The 19,543-nt window shown below is 40.2% G+C and overlaps 1 protein-coding gene and 1 long non-coding RNA gene across 20 annotated transcripts in view; one reads left to right on the forward strand and one right to left on the reverse strand.

Moving 5' to 3' along the window:
- The window catches only part of LOC147652902 (uncharacterized), a 54,019-nt gene extending 35,242 nt beyond the window's left edge, over positions 1–18,777 (reverse strand). For 2 of the 3 annotated variants that reach the window (XR_015287051.1, XR_015287050.1), the window contains exon 1: positions 18,602–18,768. This is a non-coding gene — a long non-coding RNA (uncharacterized LOC147652902). Of the gene's footprint in view, positions 1–15,533; positions 15,688–18,601 lie in introns of all 3 variants that reach the window. The other variant, XR_015287052.1, reaches the window with a different exon arrangement.
- Positions 18,778–18,924: 147 nt separating this feature from the next.
- The window catches only part of MAEA (macrophage erythroblast attacher, E3 ubiquitin ligase), a 48,980-nt gene continuing 48,361 nt past the window's right edge, over positions 18,925–19,543 (forward strand). For 2 of the 17 annotated variants that reach the window (XM_086889994.1, XM_086889996.1), the window contains exon 1: positions 19,185–19,382. Coding sequence is in view for 2 of the 17 variants with exons in the window: in XM_023925671.2 (XP_023781439.1) it covers positions 19,460–19,528 (69 nt within the window). In the remaining 15 variants the exon portion in view is untranslated. Of the gene's footprint in view, positions 19,529–19,543 lie in introns of all 17 variants that reach the window. The other 15 variants (XM_023925671.2, XM_086890008.1, XM_086890006.1 and 12 more) reach the window with 15 other exon arrangements.

Raw genomic sequence — 19,543 nt, forward strand, 5'->3', positions numbered from 1 at the left:
AAACACTCCGGACATGAGAATAAAAGAGAAGTTACTGTTTCTCCAGCACAACTTTGAATTGTCTGGCCAGACATATGAGATAGCAAAAAAATTCCATCAGCCCTAAAACTGTAGACAGAATTGCCCTTAAGGACAAACACATAAATCTAATCATCGAATTTCTGGGCACAGGTTTCAGGTGGAACAGTAAATACACCACTCTCCTCAAGAGGCTCATTAGGTTCACTTATTTGATGTGACTAAGCCTATGCTGGGAGGACATAAAGGTTTTCTCATTAAATCTCTCATCTTTGGAGGGATGGGAGTGGAGAAGGGGGGTCTCCAGAAGTGGACTCCATGAAGGGGTGTAAACACAGAGTGGAGCCTGACTCGTGCAGCCCGACTTCCACCCACCTGTCCTGGAAATTCAGCATCTAAAGCAATGCCTGGGCGGAAGGAGAAGGGCTGAAAATGCTGAGCTTTCACTGCCCAAACAGCAATTGCACAATAACACAACAGTAGGCCAAACAGCTCTGGAAATCAAGAAGAAAATTCTTTTAAAACTCCACTTTCTGAGAAAACAACTTAATTCATGTGGAAGTATGGACCATAATGAACTCCCAAATGCTTCAGCAATATAGTCATGAATAAACCCATGAGGGCTGAATAAGCATTTATACAAATGCACTGAGTTCATAAAATAGCAAGCCACACCAGATTTAAAAAAAAAACAAAACAACCACAGGATGAAAATGCTCTGGAGCTGCATCTCGTATCTTTAATGTCAAACTGTAAATAGGGAAAAGTGGCACACTCTGAAGAGATTTTTGAAAAGTGACAAAAACCAAAACACAGATCACACCAACTCACTGACTGGTGCTCCCAAACAGCTGCCTACTCATGTCCTTGCACACACTAGGAAGTATTAAAGAACACTTTAATTAAATGGACAGATTGAATCTTAAACTTATAGCATGTAGCACTCATAGCTTCATACTAGAAATTGGTTAAACATGGTAGTGATTGCCAACAGCTGACTGCCCCAGAATGCATATGCAAAAAAATCAAATAAAACATGCTGACAGAGTTATATCCCATCATTAAAAAGCACAATAAAAAAAATTTAAAAAAAAAGTGAGAGGTATTGAAGCTTCTAATGGTTGTGCTGTTCTATTCTTAGGTTCATAGAAAAAGTAACTGGAAGGGACCTGATCAAGAGGTCATGTGGCCTGCTCCTCTCCCAAGCCCAGATCATCTTCCCTCAATCCACAGAGAATTGTCTCAACAGCAGATTAAGGTCTCCAGTAACAAAGACCACATAGGATTTCCAGGCAGAGGTCCCCAGAGTTTCTGTATTATTATGCTTAACAAAAAATATATCTGCTGGTTGAAGGGTATATAAAGCTCAACCTTGCCTGACTCACTTGCTTTGATCCAAGTTCTGTATTTCTTGTACTCTCCCACCATGTCTCTACAAATACTTCTTGCACACCTAAAAGCTGTTACATTGACCTTTAGTAACCTTCTCTTCAAATTAAACTTTAATTAGTTCTTTTATTCCTCATTGCAAGTCAGGTTTTCCAAGACTTAAGTCTACATGATAATTAAATACAATTTAAAAATTAATATAATTTAGTAGAATTTCATATATTATAATAAAATCCAGCATAAAATGAAGTACTATGAAACAAACAAACAAAAAAATCTTGAAAGAATCCTAGAACAACCTCAAATCAAACCAACATTTTAAAAAGCTAAATGTGAGAAATTAAAGCGTTTCTTTGGTCTCAATATTTTAGCCAACCTCAGTATCACTACAGGTGATACATCACAATTTTATCAGTAACTTTCACAGATAAAATCATGAGCAAACTGACAAACCAGATGCTTTTTCTCATACAAGTATCACACTGGCACATACCTTCTTATTGGATTGTTTGCCTTCCCTTTTCCTACTGTACTGGTATTGATGGAAAACAAATTCCCATGAACAGTTTTGTCACCACCTCTACTGCTCCAGGACCACAATACATGACTGAGGTGTAGCTCACACATCGCTCTCACTGGCTTTGTCAGTTTATGTTACTTCACAGAAAGGCATTTCTATAATTACAGATTCATTTCTGTCTCAATTTTAAACATGCTATATTACAAAAACATCTGACCCAAATAAAAGCTGAAAGCAGCTGTTGTTTTTTCCAAGATTATTCTTCCAGCAATCCCTCACAGAGAAATAGGAAAAGTCACAAAACTTCTGTAGAGCAAAAGTGAATTTTTTCTTTTTTTTTAGATTATTTCCAAAGTTTAGGTCTTCAACATTGAAAATCCAGTTTATAAATAAGATTATTGCCTGTTCTAGGTCAGAAAAGGACTTTACGTCAGACAGACTTTTATTAAAAACAACTTGTCTTAATGCCTTTGTTGATTTCTCAGCAATATTCAGCCTTATATTTTTGGACACTAACAGTTTCAGAATCCAGCATACACAAAGAACCAGAAGTAATGAACAAAAAACCTAGTAAACAAACCAAAAAGGAATAGAAAGAAATCCTAAAGGCATTATCTTAATTTTGTCCTGGTAATCATCTGGCCGTACCACAACTTGCAGCACAATTCTCTATCACCAAGATTATCCCCTAGTGATTCCAATGGAAGTGGAAGGAGGAAACAATGTTCAGCTTTAAGAGGAACAAGGCATTACAGTACCAGTGATTTGTTTTAATACCCAACAGATGTTAACAAGGTTTTATATTGCTTGGCAGGGTTTTGCTGTGCTGTAAACCTGACTAAGACACAAGACAGAGGGGGTGATTATTGCCTTACCTTTCAGGCCTACGTCATCTTTGTAGCTCATCGACCATAATCCAAATCCATTAAAGCCACATCAAACTATCAGAAAGCTACAAACACTGGATAAATGTGACTATCGCCTTAACCTAGGACTTGATCAGCATCAGATACAACAATAGTTTTATATGACAAATTGAATCTAGAGCAATAAAAGTTTCTATGTCATCTTTAAATCACACATTTTCTTTTGGCTGTCTTGAAGTATGGAGATCTATAACTCATAAAAGCAGCAACCACTTCAGCCAGGAGATACAAGCCCCGAGATTGATCAGAGTCTTGTTTTAACACAAATTTCTGGAACACCCAAGGGTTCATCTGATTATTTTTTGAGTTACCAAAGAAGAATCTACGCATTTCCAGCATCGATTCCTCACCAAAAAAGCATACTTCACCCCACAAAGGTGTACTTCTGCCTAAAGAGCATGCCACAACCAACTATCTCCCAAAAAATTATCTGGAATTAGAACTAAATGTAACGGCCTGTTTAAATGTTATAAAATCAAATGTAAGCCTTATCCCCCAAAACCATGTAGAGGAGGGAACAAATTCTCTTTCTCCTGAGCTCATTCAAACACTTGAAGCAGAAAGTTGCTTAATAATTTGAGTATCACAGCATTATTCTAAACCTGATTCTCAAGGATGCACAAGCCCACAATGAAGGTGCCACACTTTGAAACACAGAGAAGTGAAAACTGACAGCACCCCTCTTTTGCTTTTTGTGCTTTCACATATGAAGCATATTATAGAGTTAATAAAGATACTTATGTTCAGTCTTTTTCTATCATACTCCCCAATACCAAATGAAGAATATTGAAAAAAAAAATTGGGTCAACACCAATTTTTTTAAACACCTAATTGTGACACATCTGTTAGAACATCTCATATTACACGACTGTCAAAAATGCGTTATGACATTATTCATTTTATAAAACATGCATCTCCAAATGGCCAGGACGTCTTTCTGTGTTTAGAAAAACAGTACCCTGTGACATACAATACCTTGAGTTTGGAAAGCAAAAATAAGCAAATACAAATGATTAGTAGTTTATTTCAAATCTTGCAATAGCACATCCCCAGTCAAAAAGAACAGTAAAATGGAATCATGCCTATTTTGAAAAACAGCAGCCACAAAAATAAGGCGGCAATTTTTACTCCCTCTTGCACTGTTATCTAAGTGACTCTATCATATCCTCCCCAGGTAAGGGATTTACAAGGTAGCAAAGAACCATCACTAAGAAGGGAAAAGCAATGCAAAGAATGAATAGGGAAGGTTTCTGTCTGGAGAGGATGTGGGTTGTATCAACTCTTGCCATTTGAATGCATGATTTTATTTCCAGGCTCAGTGAATTTTCTGCTCTGCTTGAATAGGTATTAAGTCTTGGCAAACAATCCATCCCCACACCACATGGGAAGGAGATGAAGACTGTAAATTTTCAAGTTTAAGCACTAAGTGCAGTTGGTGAAAAGATCCCAGATATTTTCTCTAGAAAAGAAGAAAGATCATATATAGATCATCAGGTGACTACAGAACTTGCTGTAGGACACTTTTTGCTCTGAAGGAGAAGAAAATCCATTTCAGCTTCCACTTTGAGCAGGATACAGGGACATTGATGAGCCTGAGCCACCTTTCCCATCAATATGACACACAGAATGGTAGATATTTTTGAAACCATTGTCTACTTTCACCTTACCTGCAAACACTTAGTCCCTCAGAGCCCACAAAAGCCTTTCACTACAACCAGCTCAGACATCACTGCAATTTTACTGTTTGTTCAAGTGTCACCACCACAAGTCAGGCTTGCAGAGAACTTCCTGTTCACTCTCACAGTTCCTTAATGTGTGAATCCATCTTGTGTTTCCTGTTAGATGTTCTGACAGACTCTTCAGGATACACTTCCCCCCCCATACTGACACAGTGTCCAATAGTCTATAACTGCCAACAGTGTCTAACTTGGTTTAATAAGGCACTATAACCATGCTGGGTAGACTAACCTCACAGAGTTCTATCACATATTTCTGAAAACAGAAAACTTTCAAGACTCTCCTTTTGGATTGTACCAGGGTGTCTGAAAACTCAAACAATGGAAGCTTTTGGCTTGTCAATTCAAATTTCAGATTCTTGTTGGATCTGGGTTTTGCATTTGGCAACATGACAAATTCTTTTCCCACACAAGAACTACAGCAGGAATTCCTCCGGTGTTTTTTTAGCATAACCTTCCCAATTATTTAAGAGTCAGTGTTGAAGAGGGAAGCCTCCATCACAGAATGTGCTTTGGGACATGCAACTGCCAATTGCTGTGGATGTTTGTCTTGGACAATGCAAAATACTTTTGGTTGAATGTCATGTTATTTATTTTGGTAGCATAACTAAACAGCGACAGCATGTTTGTTTATTCTGATGACAAGCTGCACCCGTAAAGCTTAAGAGTTGCATTGCCTTTGACAAAAATACCACTGGAAAGCACCGTCTTTGATACATCACCCTTTTGTTAAAACCCCATATAGACTCATTTTGTGTAGACACCGGTTCCATTACTCATAATGGTTTTATGAAAGAACAATATTCTTCCTCAGAGAATCAGCACACACATAATAAAAGACAATTTCTTTGTTACTGCATAGTGATAGCTAATGTACCAGCATTTTATTTCATTTAAAATTTGAACTGAATTTAGTTTTAATTTAATCTCAAATTAACTGTCCTATCCAGAGGTATGTATCAATGCTGAATGACTAAAAAAATATAATGCTGAATTACAATCTACTGCCTTATCCTTCTTTTTGTGAGAACCATTTTTACTGTCAGTCTTGACATCAATGTGAACAGCAATTTGAAAAAATACTGAATCACACTGCAAGCTGTGTAAAACTTTCATGGCACTGAAACCAATACACAGGATTATTTTAACAAGTAGCTGGATATAACACTATTCCTAAAATAAAATTTTATTGCAGTCCCAAGCTGCTGAAATATGTAGCATTTTTGCTATCAAAGTGCAGCAAGTCAAAGCTAGAACTCTACAAATACCTCTTAAAAATCACATTAAAATTATCTGATCCTTTTAATACCTAGTGTTTACATCACACCTTTCATTTCAAGGCTCTAAAACACATGCAAAGACTGATAATAACAAGAAAAAGCTAATTTAAGAGAAAAATACTGGATGGGTTCCTTAGTGACGGCAAACTTCTCAGGATGATGGGACAAATTAATATCTTCACTGCATATTTTTAGTAATTTTGCAGTTAATAGGCTTATTCAGATGTTTTTACTGCATAGTCAATGGTTACTATTTGCAACAATAGTGACTGTCATTTTTAATTAGCATTGGGTAACAGCCTGCTAACAGAAAAGACTTTCTGTAGTTACAATAAATAACTATGGGCTCATAAAAAGCCCTCGGAGCAGCTTCAGGTACACACTGGTTTCCTGGACTGCAACACACACAATAATTTCTGCCAGAACCATCCAAACTTGGTCACTGCAAGCTACGACCAATTTTATAGCAATTACAAATTAAGGAAAGAAAACTGAAACTACAGTGAGCACACTCTTAGAAATCACTGCCTGCACCCCTAAAAAAAGCCCATTGTGACCCTTAGTGATAAGAAAGATCATAGAATCATTCAATATCCTGAGCTGGAAGACACCCACAACAATCATCAAAGTGCAAGTACTGGATGGTATATTATAATATGTTTTAGAAATTACTATTTAATGCCAAATGATGAAATGAAGACAACACCTTTCAGGATAAAAAAAGTCATCCCAATCTGAAAGTAACATTTGAGACTAGACAAAAGCCCTCGCTTTTTATAACACAAAGCTATTAAATGTATCACGAAGGGGAGGTACTCTAACGAGGAGTAGGAAAATTGATACCAGGTATTAATAAAATTACTGTTCCAGGTGCAGATCACTTCTTATCAAACATTAATTTCCAAATATGACATTGCCAGAATTCCCTGTAAATAGCATTTTGGAAATGGCTGTCAACCAGAGAAGTGAATTCCCAAAAATTACTCTAGTCCAGCTGAGGATATTGCACCCAAAACATACATCAGAAATGCATAGCATGGTGTCCTGCACATTTCAGCCTTACCTTTCAATTGTCAGAATGTCATCATCTCTTCTCAAAACACTAGGAAATATTTTGTACCCTATGTCCTTTCATATAATTTGAGGTACTCCAGCTGACAATACTCTGACTCATCAATATTATGCAGACGGAAATTGCCCACAAAATCAAAGCACCAGGATAGAAAAGAGCTGGCAAGGAGTTGTTTATTGAGGCAGAAGCAATCATAAACATACTGAGGAACTTCCCAGACTGTACTCATAATTCTTATTAGAACATGCTTGCCCATATGTTAGGAGAAGGGTCACTTTAACATTTTATCCTGTAGACTGCCACAGAAAGCACCCACTTACATCTTCAGGCTTGCTAATAGAGTGTCCCTCTCTCCCAACCACAATCTACAAACCAACTCAAGACCAGGCTGTTGTGCCTTTCCTTACCTAATTCGGACATTGCTCCATCTAGAAACATATCCAGAGGAACAGAAAACCTTACTGGCATTTCCGAGAAACCTGTGACCAGCAGGCAGAGAAATTGCCAGTGCACTCTAAATCAGAAAAAGAAAATTATGTATATGTATTTAGAACACATTACTGCTTGACAAAACACTATCAATCAACTACAAACATTGAAACAACAACTCAGCACAGAGGTAGAAATGTAGTCAAATACAGAACAAAATCAAATGCAAGCATACAAAACTTAGAATGACATTAAAGACTGCTGGAATTACCTACCATAGTTCTCTATGCATCTATTAACTTTGATGTGCAATGCTAATTAGAAACTTGAAACTACCTATTCCTTCAACTTGTGCACTCTACTGCTAACTTCTCGTGCTCTCTAGGTTTATACTGCTGCCCCCATCACAGCAGGAGCAGGCAATCCTTTCTGTACAAGCTTTTAGCATTTCCACAGGTTAACTTCTCCCTTAATTAGGTGGCAGAGATGCTCAAATTAAAAACAATGTGACAGAGATTTAATTAAGTCTTATTCAAATTAGGTATATAAGGTGCAGAAACCTTGACACACAGCCAGGATGCAAGTGTGTTGGTTTTGATATAGTCTCATAAGGATCAGAAAAGCTACATTTTAAATTACTCCAACTGGAATGAACACACCTTGTTTTTGACATCTTCACCCGTCTAACAACATCGGGCTGAAAGTAATACACTCTATCCCAAATAGATTAAATTATTTTATTTGCTTAACTCTTATGGTCCAATGACTCTACCACAATCTTTACCTTCTTCAAGCTGACTTCCCAGGAGGTAAAAATCTGCAAAATCCATTTCCCGTCCCACAGTCAAAGAGTAAAATGGGAAATAGCAATTGTTTCTCTGGAGAATCCTTCCCACATACTTTGACCTTAAAAGTAAACAGGATCTTTTCTTTTATTTCTGTGCCAACATTTGAGGAAACACATCAACCTGTGCACAACAATGTAAATGCAATGCATCTCTTTGCCTGCTTCTCACAGTCTGAATTCCACTGGTCACCTCTCAACTCACATTGAATATCATGGGCTTCTTTTTGTACCTGTTTTTACTAGAGGGCCTGAGGAATGATGTAGTAACTGCATTAGATCAAATTCATATCACTTACATGAAAAAGTCAGAATGACTATCACTCCCTGATACTACTCCCTCACTGCAGAGATAAAGGATGAAAGAAGAGAGGATCTTAGAAGTTGTTATTTAAAGAATATATTATTCTAAGTATTTTTAAGTACAGCATTTTTTTATCTCTACGCCTGTCACAGCGCAGCATAAACAAAGCACCAGAAAAATACACATACATTTTACAATTTAAAAGAAGATATGAGAAAATGTCATGCCATATTCTTTCTGGAGGAATATCAGTAAGCAAAGCAGGGAATTTATGAAAGATCTAAAAAAATAAAGGCATGTAAAAGCTTTCAAATCATCATTATTTCCTTGCAAAGCACTGGGAATATATTGCAGTTTGCACAGGGACTACCAGATCACATCATTATCCCTGGTTAACTTTGCTCTACAAAACCCAAGCATGGATACCTGAGAAAGGTAGAGAAATACCTCAAGAACACAGCATAAGTTAGAATCATTTACACAGAAACACCACCTGATCTTTACTGTTCTAAAGGGAAACTGTCATGTAGTTGCTGCTCTAAGATTTACCAAGATAAAGAATGACATAATTTACAAGACAAAGCATACACTCAGTTTCTCAAAGCTACAAGAATCCTTCTCCACACACACACTTCTTACTGAGAAATATAAACAGAAGCTGTTTGGATACAAAAGCTATTATTTATTCTATTTTTTATGTGCTAAGACATATTCCAGGCACTGTGTACTCAGAAAATACCATTGTATAAACAAATTTTACAAACTAAGCCATATTGTCTTGCTCTCCAGATGAAGAAAAATATTCCTTTCAAATGGAATACTGTTGGAAAAATTGGTTTTTAATATTAGAGTCCTTTTTAGAATAACATCTTGTCCTTTAAAGAGAAAAATGAAAGTGTATTTTTCAAAGTGTTAAGGGCTATTTCAATAACATCAAAAAAACATCCAAAACCCTAAACCAAACCACAGCAAGTGATCATTTTCAGTAACAAAATACCGGCTCTACTGTCTACAAAGATAAAGGTAAGAGTAGATAACTGAAGCAGGGTCACACATGAGGGAAACTGAAAACTTCAAGTGCAATTTGTACTTCAAACTAAGATTTCCTAAATTCTGTCATCAAGTTTTATATGTAAATGCTCTTCTCTGGCAATTGATTATACTGATCAGATTGGCAAGTCATAAATGATAAGCCTTATTGTGACCTGTGATGAATAACTTGCACAGGCTGACCGTCTACTTGAATTCTTTCAATATTATCTCACAATTTTCAGCAATAAACTACCCCCATATATTCTATACTGCACCTGAAACCGATTTACACAACTTCATACAATGTGCAAATGGAACAAGAATCATCTCTCAAATACCTGAGAGCACTTCAGACTTCACATCCCACTGGAGAATTTCCATGACTGTTTTTAAAGAGAACAAGGTAAATACTGCAATGGTTAGTGCTGGAAACCCTTATTCACTTCAGCAGACCCAACGACTTCAGTGGAATTACTCAGCTCTCTGAGGGTGAGCACAAACACAGCCATTTCCACAGGACTTCCCAGTCTTGCAATCTACAAATTTATTTGGGAAGTCCAGAGGTTCTCCAATACTAATGTAAATAGACTGACTGGAGGGTTGGTTGGGGTTTTTTTCCAGAATGCTAAGATGTTTTGCTAAAACTGCGCTTCTGACTGGATCCCAACAGAACACCTGAACAACTCAATAAAGGCCCATCTTTTGTTCAAGATTTAAACCAGACATGTAAAATCTGTCAATACTCACTCTCGAGGTACTAATCAGCCAGCTGATACTCAGCTACCCTATAAAACCCCCACAACAGTCACAACTGTCTGAAAGAGCTTCATCAGCACTAACTCTGATTTTTTTTCTGGAAGCATTTTATTATCAAATCACTAGTATTTTAATAATTTTTAATGTTTTAGGACTTTTGATGCAAATATGTCAGTATCTACCATGTACGATGCTGTAAGACAAAATATTGCTTATCTCAAAATTTCACCAGTAGATATTGAAGGAATTACCATTACACCTGTTTTGTAGATGGAAAACAGAAACAGAAAGGTGAATTGACCTGCCCTAACCCAATAGCAAAGAAAGAAAAACACTAGTTCTTCCAATTCCACTATTCCTATCCATTAGGTTATACAGCATCCTGCACCTGAAATATCAGGTACAGGATTGCTCTTAAATATAATACATCCTAATAAAGGAGGATGATAAAACAATTTCAAAACACACTGAAAAGGAAATTAGTTGTTACACATCAATAGCTATATCTGAGTTTTACTTTAGATATGGAGCTTTCTGCTCCAATCTAAAATAGCAATCTCTCTATAAATAAAAATTTTCCTCTGAAATTATAATCCATTACCAATGTAATAACAATGTACCATTCCATAAATATCAACTCAAACATGAAGAAAAAAAGCAAAATACTGTCCACTGATAGCAGCAATTTTTTTCCCTCCTCTTCCTCCTTAATAGTGCAGAATACAATCAGTGGACTTGTATACTTTTGAATAAATAACAATTTAAAAGGAAAAATCAATAAAATGTGTGAAACAATTTGTAACAAATGTGGGTGTCACTGTTGTTTGGTCTATTTTTTATGATTTGGCCTCAAGTCCAGAAGCATACATTCCATTCATGCGTTTAACCCACAGCGTTGCACAGTGATAGTGACCGATCTCCTGAACAGGTACCTGATAACACCCTCTTAGAGCAGGTGATAAGGGAAACTGTGGGATTATGACCCTCAAAAAGCTCAAAGTGTTTCCTAGTAAATCCACAAACACCTTAAAACTCGTAATACCGTGTGTCTAGGCTATGTTCAACTATCCTGCAAACTTCTCATAAAACAAGTGTTTTACAACCTCAGTGGGGGCAGGGAGAAGGGGAAACCCAAAACTTTACAGTATTTTATTGAAGATGTGTCTAATGCATTGCCAAAACCCCAATACACTTTAGCATCTATTACTAGAAAGCTGAACACACCTTACGGCCCCCAGATGTCTCTGCACTCTCACAGTAAATGTACTTTGCACTATAACAGGTCCCTCTATGCTGGAAACTGAACCTGACCTCTCCCCTTTCTGTTTCCTAAGCTTTTCAAATCGCTAATCACTAATTAGCATCTCTGGTTGCTCTCTCAGAACACCACAGTTTTATGTGCAAGCATGACAATCCTTCCCATACCCCTTGGAGCTGATCAGCATAATCTGAAGTTGTTCCCTGAGAAACTCAGGATAACACTGAAGCCTCTCAACTCAAGGAAAATGAAAAACATGGTCCAAGTCTCTCTGGCTGCAGTCCAAACTCCCCCAATATTTACCAGCTAGAACACTAAGCTCTGATTTTATTTCCTACTTCCTATGACCACCATTTTTGAAGTTTAAAAAAATCCTAAACACATATCATATGCATGCTTAAAAATAGGAATGTGAAGCAATCCAAATAAATCAATATTGCTTCGTTCTGCAAAAACCTAAAATACATTCATTCAGAATAGCAGACTTTACCTGATTTTGTGCTGTCACTTGGTAATGCAGAAATCTGTGCTGGGTTCTGCTTTTGTTTTGTTGGAGTAGGAGGATTATTTTAATATGGAGAGGATTGATTTTGCTCCTGTGTGCATGAGCTGCTGTTGATATTTCCAACCAGAAAGACTCCTTTCTAGAATTATCATCAATATATTACAAGAGAGTGTTTACTTCCACCCTGCCTCTCTTTTAAAAGCCTCCACAGTGTTAATTCCCAGAGCAAGGCTACAGGTCTCCTACTCAAAATTTCTCTTTAGATTTTCTAATCCTTTTCTCCTTAATCTCCATTATACGAAAAGAAATCCACATATGCATGGTCTGTGGGAAGCTAAGTAACTTTACCTCTCACCATAGTTACCACATCTGATTTAACCACTGGCTCTGGACATTGAATCATTGTCCTTTAAGATTCCAGATTTTATTTGTGTATGCCTCTATACATTCATCAAGCATAAAATTCTACAACCAGACTGATTTTAGTATCATTAGTAGACAATTACATTTCAATTTATGCGACTGTAAGATAACATACTATCCACCTCTGCTATTTCTGTACTGTGTGTACTGCTGTTTTCCAGGATCTCAGAAGCAAAAATGTTTAAATGTGTTACTATCACCGTTATTGACAAGGTTTTCGATCTAATCCAGTTCTCTGAATGATTCTGAAACAATGCTATATTCATATTTTCATTAGTGTGCTCAACTATTCTATTAGACTTTTTTGTTTCTCATGGTAACCAATTTTATTTGACTTAACTGAAGCTGTTCAAATATTTAAAGGCACTCCGAGATGGCAGGAGTTTATCTAGGAGCATACATGTTGTGTCACAGATATTCCTTTCCTCGCTCTTTTCCTTTGCTCCCCCCTTCCCCCCCCCCCTTCAAAAACAGTAGCAAACAAATGAGAATCTCGACCTGCCACACTGCACCGGGAACGTGCTCACTTCATCTGTTTATGTAAATATTCAAGTTACAATGGGCACATTTCGAAACCACGAGCTCGGTAGGTAAAACAGATGCTTCTTACGTTCCTTCATATGCACTGAATCCCTCTGCCAGAATCGCCAGGCGCAACGCAAGAACTAAAGTATAAACATCTGCAACACCTCTCTGTTTTGTTAACATTCTTTCACGCGTTTTCTTGCTAACTCCAAAAAGGCTCGACGGTGTAAAAAAAAAAAAAAAAAAAAAAAAAGAAAAAGAGAGAGAGAGAAAACCGAACCAACAACAAACAGTGAAATTGGAAACATCTGCGAGATAGCTACGGAAAACGGAATGAAACATGAATAAACAAAAACATGGCGAAAGTGGCCTGGGGTTGTTACACTGTCAGATCATTTTTCCAAGCCCAACATCAAGGCTTTTGTTACAACCAAAGCGGTCATTTGCATGGAGAACCAACAGGGTTTCTTCTCCTTCGGCGTCTCCCCGGCCGTAGCACACACACACACACACACACAGACACACAGACACACACACAGACACACGCACAGACACACAGACACACACACGGTGGCCGTCTCGGAGCCGGAGCCTCCCCCGGCTCACAAACACCGCGGCCGAAGGCGCAGCCGGCCCCGCCGCGGAGCCCCCCGCGCTCCGCACGCCCAACGCTTCGCCACCGAGACGCAATTTAGGTAGAAAACACAAGAGACGAACCTTTGGAGCGCTGCCCCAGCCGGAGTTCTCTCCCTCTCTGCTCTGCTGTTGCTGACAAGATCAGGCTGAGATTAACAAGTCCATGCTACTCTGCCAACCTCGCTCCTCCGGCGGCTGCACACACGCCGGGGGCTCGCAATAATACCAAACTTTCGGAAAGTTAAAAATTGAATGGGTTGAAGGAATGTAAAGCACAATGGCAGGGAAGCAAAAAAACACTGCCTGGACAATTATTGCAGCAGCACGCAGAGCACTGCTCTGTAGTCAAGGCTGTGTCAGCACTTTCTTTCTAAACCCCCCCATTTTCAGGGGGCTGTAACTCAGAAAGGAAAAAAAAGAAAAAATGCTTATGGTCAAAAATATTGCAGGTAAACCCCCTTCCCTTTGCATTTTAAATCACCCATTTAGACCATTCAGAAAGTTACAGGAGGCTGTGCACTTGGTCAGGCAGTCCCACATGCCTTTTTTTATGCAAATACAGTCTTTTTTTTTTTTTTAATGAGGCTTCACAAGAATTTGACCTACATTGTGAATGCCCCCACTTCATTTTTAATAAAAGCAATATAAAAAATACCTTAACAGCGAAACCCGGTTTGCATGAACATGGGATAATTTCTAAGTAAGTTCTACACACACATTGCCCGAAAGGTACCAGATTGGTACCAGAGATATGAAAATGCTCCCACAGACGATCCAGCACAGCTCTATGAGGTCTCAAACCCAATTCATTATGGTAACTTGGTAACCCAAACTGCTGAGAGCATCTGCATTTCCCTCGGATAAGGAAAGGGTTCTCATAATCAAGTTAAAATAAGGAAACAAAGCATTTGATCTCTATTTACTACTTTACAACTACCCTCTAAACTGTGGCACATCAGGGCAGTCGCTGCTGCTGTTGTTAATCGACAGGTTGTGGTCGTAGGGGCTTTTTCTTTTGTTTGTTTGTTGGGTTTTTACTCTTGGTAATGTCCTCTCAGGTACAGAAATAAAATTTCCCCAGCCTTTTTACACAAGCCAGATGCACTAAGACACTTTTTGGTTACGTTTAAAGTTACAATAACAAAATGAAGAAGAAAAACTCCAAAGCATGAACTATACAGTCATATTACTACTTTCTTTTAAAGTAAAAATACACCTTTATTGTAAAGACTGTGCAGCAGCCTAAGCCTGCTGGGCAAGAAAACCAAAGCATAAGTCATGACTGATATGGAATAGCAAAGACACAGGCAGTTCATCTAATCCTTACAAAACTCAAGTCCATCAAAACTTTTCCATCAAAAAGCATCCCTCTGGTCTCTGTGAACTTCTGACTCCACAGTACTGTTTCATACATAGAATTTAAAATCAATTGCATCCATTAAAATGGAGCCAGCCATTAAAGATGCTTGGTTGCTGTGAATAACTCAGTAAAGCAACTTCCCTAGTAGCAACTGTCTCATTCCCATTATCTTTCTAAAAAGTCCTAATATCTGATGAATATATAATATCCATACAATAGACACTGGCTGGAACTGGATGATTTTTAAGGTCCCTTCCAACCCAAACCATTCCATGATTCCATGTTAGTGTCCAATATTAGTACAGGTGTCCAATGTTAATACAGGTCATCTCACATTTCTGCCTTGCAAGAACAGCTGCCTGGCATGTTTTGAAGACAAGCTGATTTGATATTAACACCTTCTTCTGTCAATGCTGTGCACACTGGTTAAAAAATACCAAAATTTCTCCCATTAATCGAAGAAAAAATTAACACAGACTAAAGGTAAGGTCCTAAATATTTAACAAACACCATAACTCACCAGAATAGTGAAGGATTCTGCCTCTCCATTATAATGGACAATACCACCACACCCACTGACTTGGAGGAAGAGAACTCTACTGAACACAGTGGGACAACCTGCACTCCTTCCAACCAGGACAGGGCTTCACATTCCTGCCTCAGGCCAGGCTGCTCTGCAAATACAACACATGATGGTGATGGTGACACACACCCACTTCTGCCACCTGGCACTGGGTTTATAATGGCCACAGAGAGGAAAGAGAAGCCAGTGCAGTAAAATCTCAATCCACAGCAGTTTCCAGTGTATGAAAACAGAGCACTGAGGTTTCTGCTCTGCTCCAACAAATAACACACCGAGTGTTTATGTTCTTGAAAGATACATAATTTGCATGCAATGTTTAATGGTAGACAGATGTTCTTCTCTGATCATTAATCTGGAGTGGAGGGCTACTGGAAACAAATGAGTAAAGTTCTCCTAAAGGTTTGGAGTATTCTGTGCACACTGCTTAAGTTAAACTAATTGCTAATTCACATTAACAAGACACTGAATGAGGACAAACATTAACACATTATGATTCAGCTGGACAATACCAAGAAATACAAAATGGAAACTGATTTTTCATCTTTCTTTTATGACACCAGAGGACAAGAAAAAAATAAAGAAGATACTGTACAAAACTTCTCAGTAGATCAAACTTCATACTTCCTATTGAATAAAGTGGTAGGATTTATAAGAACTCTAAAAGCAAATGTACATAGGCAATTAAACTAAATTTAATTAAATTAAGACTCATCTTTTAAGTTTGTATGGTAGGTTAAGCACAAGACATATATTAACCTAATATTAAAGAAAAAAGTACAACCTTTGTATATTAATAACCATACCCTGGAATAACAATAGCCATAAATATTTTGTTTAATTTAGCAGGAAACTACAGATTTTTAACAACTTCAAAAGATCATTAGCTTGGTTCTCATCCCCACATTTATCACGCCAACATTTACACTATAAATCAACAGCTGCAGTCTAAAGCTGAAAACATGCCAGAAATATGCATAGGTTGTATCAATATTTGCACATGGAGCCTTGAACATAAATTAGTTGACACTCAACACTTCAAGCTTTCTCCCTGAAGTCGCAATATTTAAAGGTTAAAGATTAGACATGCTCCCTCTTGTGTTAAACTAAGAATACACGAATACATGCTGTTTTCTCTGACATGATGGTTGCTTGGCCATCTGTTCCATTAAGCAACCCCTTTAGCTCTGGCTACTAATGTCTGACAAAGCTTCACCAATAACCCTTCAGTTTAAAGGCAGACACAGCCTGAGCACATAACCTGTATCCACGGAGTATCTGTGTTACATTAAATTAGCTACTGTATTATCAGAAAGGACCATTAAGAGATTTCATATAAACAAAACTCGTTGTATATAAGTGTCTCGGACAAATGCATACATGACTTGATCTATTACAAGGCAAGTCACACTTCTTCAGTCCCTATAAGCATCACAGAGTTAAGGTATGCCAGATTCAAACTGCTCAGTACCATCAGTCATGTGGAATACTGAAGAGCAAATTTCCTTCTAAATATTAGCTTACGGGATATTTAAGACAGACAGGAAGAACAGGAATATTTTACAATGCCACATAATTATGTTTGTAAATACAGCAACAATTGAGCAAAGTTTTCAATCCTCCACCCAAGCAGCTCAGGGTAAACCATTCCCTGTACAGAACCTTAATGGAGTCAAAATCCCCCTTATAAAAATCATCTTGCAGGATCTGGTCCCAAGATCGTGTCTAGACATGAATGCTAATCCCAGGTGTAACTAAGACAAAAGTTTTCACTAATACATTTCTCAAACAAAGGCTCTGCACCTGGTGTGGGCTTGGTAAATTATGTTTAGCATACATTTTCTGGTTATGGTCAGTAGAAAGCTGAATGCTAGGGCAACTGTGAGTAAGCATCAGTAAATAGTTCAGAGTTGAGAGCTGAAGAGAATCTAACACTCAACTGAATGATTTCCCATGTTCCCTTTTATTTACCCCCATCCCTTTGTGGTGGGCAGGTACTTTCAGTGCAATGAGGTACATGCACATCAGAAACAATGCCACCAAGTATTCTAAGAAACATACTTGCTCTTTCAAACCAGGAAAGTTAAATGTGTTCACTCCTCCTGGCAGCATTGGTGGGTTTTTCCCCCCACAGTCTTCTGCAGACCAGTAAAAACATAACTACAATGTTTAGAGAGCAAAAAACCATCATGGTTATTGACAGATACATACTTTGGGGTGTCTTTAAAGCCTCAAACTCTAGCAGCACACCACTTGAAGCACATTTGATGCCAGTGCAGTGAGAAACTAAACTTTTGACACCAACTTCAGCAGCAGAATGAAGTTTGTATTTACTGCACAATACAGGTCCTATGGGCACATTTCCCTTCTGCTGCAAGCTTGGTGTGGTGAAGGTCTGTCCCAGCGCCCTGTGTCACGCACTGAGGTGCCCAGGTCACAGCGAGGAGCCGAACATCGACACACTGCGCTCTACGCGTTACCCAGAAAGGAGCTTTCATATTAGGATTGACACTCCAAGAGCGGTTTTATTCCCTCGCACAAGTAGGAAATCTTCAGGATCACGTCCCCTTTTTTTTTATTTTTTTTTTTTTTCTATTTTTTTCTTTAATGGAAACAATCACGTACGTCCGGCAGAGGAATTACTGCTCGCTTAAACCGGTGCTCGTCACCTTACAGGGACCGGGCAGAGGTCAGCGGGTCACGCAAAGCCTCTGAGCGCAGCCATGGAGACCCACAGCTCGCCGGGATCCCGCCGGGAGCCCGCGCACGCAGCACCGGCCACAGCAGCCCCAACTCCGCACCTGTAGCGCCCGGCGGCACCGGGCGGTGCCGGGGACGGCAGCTCCGCTCCCCGGCGCGGCTGCGAGGGCAGCAGGACCCACGAATGGACCTCCAGAGACCCCGGCGGCCGAATGGAGCCGCCCCCCCTCCCCACCCCGTCTCCCGCGGGGCGGGCGGGACCGGCCCGGCTCCGGCGGGAGCTGCGACCGCCCCACGCCTCCGCTCACCGGGGAAACTCGGCGCCGGCCCGGGAAACCGAGGGCAGGGGGCTGCCACCGTGTCCGCTATTTAAATCTCTTCCCGCCGTCTCCGCCTCACTGGCTCCCACTCGCTCCCTCCGCCCCGCGGAACTCACGGGGGGCGGCCCCGCCCCTCTCGATGTACACACAGCCACACGCCGCCCGCCGCCCCGCCCCAGACGCGCCACCCATTGGTTCAGCAGCCTGCCCGTCAATTTGAGATGCTACAGCACTGGCTGGCGGCGCTGTCCATCAAAGCACGCTCCGCCCCTCGCTCCGCCCCTCCCCTTCCCGGACACCTCGGGGGTGTTAAAACGGCCGTTTGAAGTCACCAGCAAAATTTACTTTTAGGTCCCGCCCACTGAGCCCCAGAGCATGTTGTGATTGGGCCACAGGAAATCGCTCTCAGCCGCCACTGGGTAGCTAGGTGTCCATAACCCCCCCAAATCCCGCCTATCCCGATGCCGTAATCCCATTTGATTTGTCCGCGCATCCATGTGGCCCCGCCCATTCCCACACCCGCTGCCCATTCACGCGCGGCTCCCCGAGCTCTGGGGCGGTGTCAACACTCACGGCAGGGGAACGTGAGGAAGGGAGCTGCTCATTGGCCGGTGTGCCGTCGCTCTCCCTCCGTCAACGCCCCCGCGGAGCGTACCAAGCCGCGGCGGCGCGGGGTGGCGGGGGGGAGCGTGCGGCGTTGGTTTGGCCCGTGTCCATGAGGGCCGGGGCGGGGCGGGCGCCGTTTCCCGGCATGCCGCGCGCGCCGTAGGTAGCTCCCGCCGGGACGCGCTGGGAAGGAGGGCGGGAGGGAAAGCAGGGAGGGGGGAGGCCGGTGCTCGATCCAAGATGGCGGTGCAGGAATCAGCCGCTCAGCTCTCAATGACTCTGAAGGTGCAGGAGTACCCCACTCTCAAGGTGGGTGCCGGGCCG

Source organism: Cyanistes caeruleus, chromosome 5 (genome assembly GCF_971803275.1).
Source record: "Cyanistes caeruleus chromosome 5, bCyaCae1.hap1.1, whole genome shotgun sequence".
NCBI classification, from domain to species: domain Eukaryota; kingdom Metazoa; phylum Chordata; class Aves; order Passeriformes; family Paridae; genus Cyanistes; species Cyanistes caeruleus.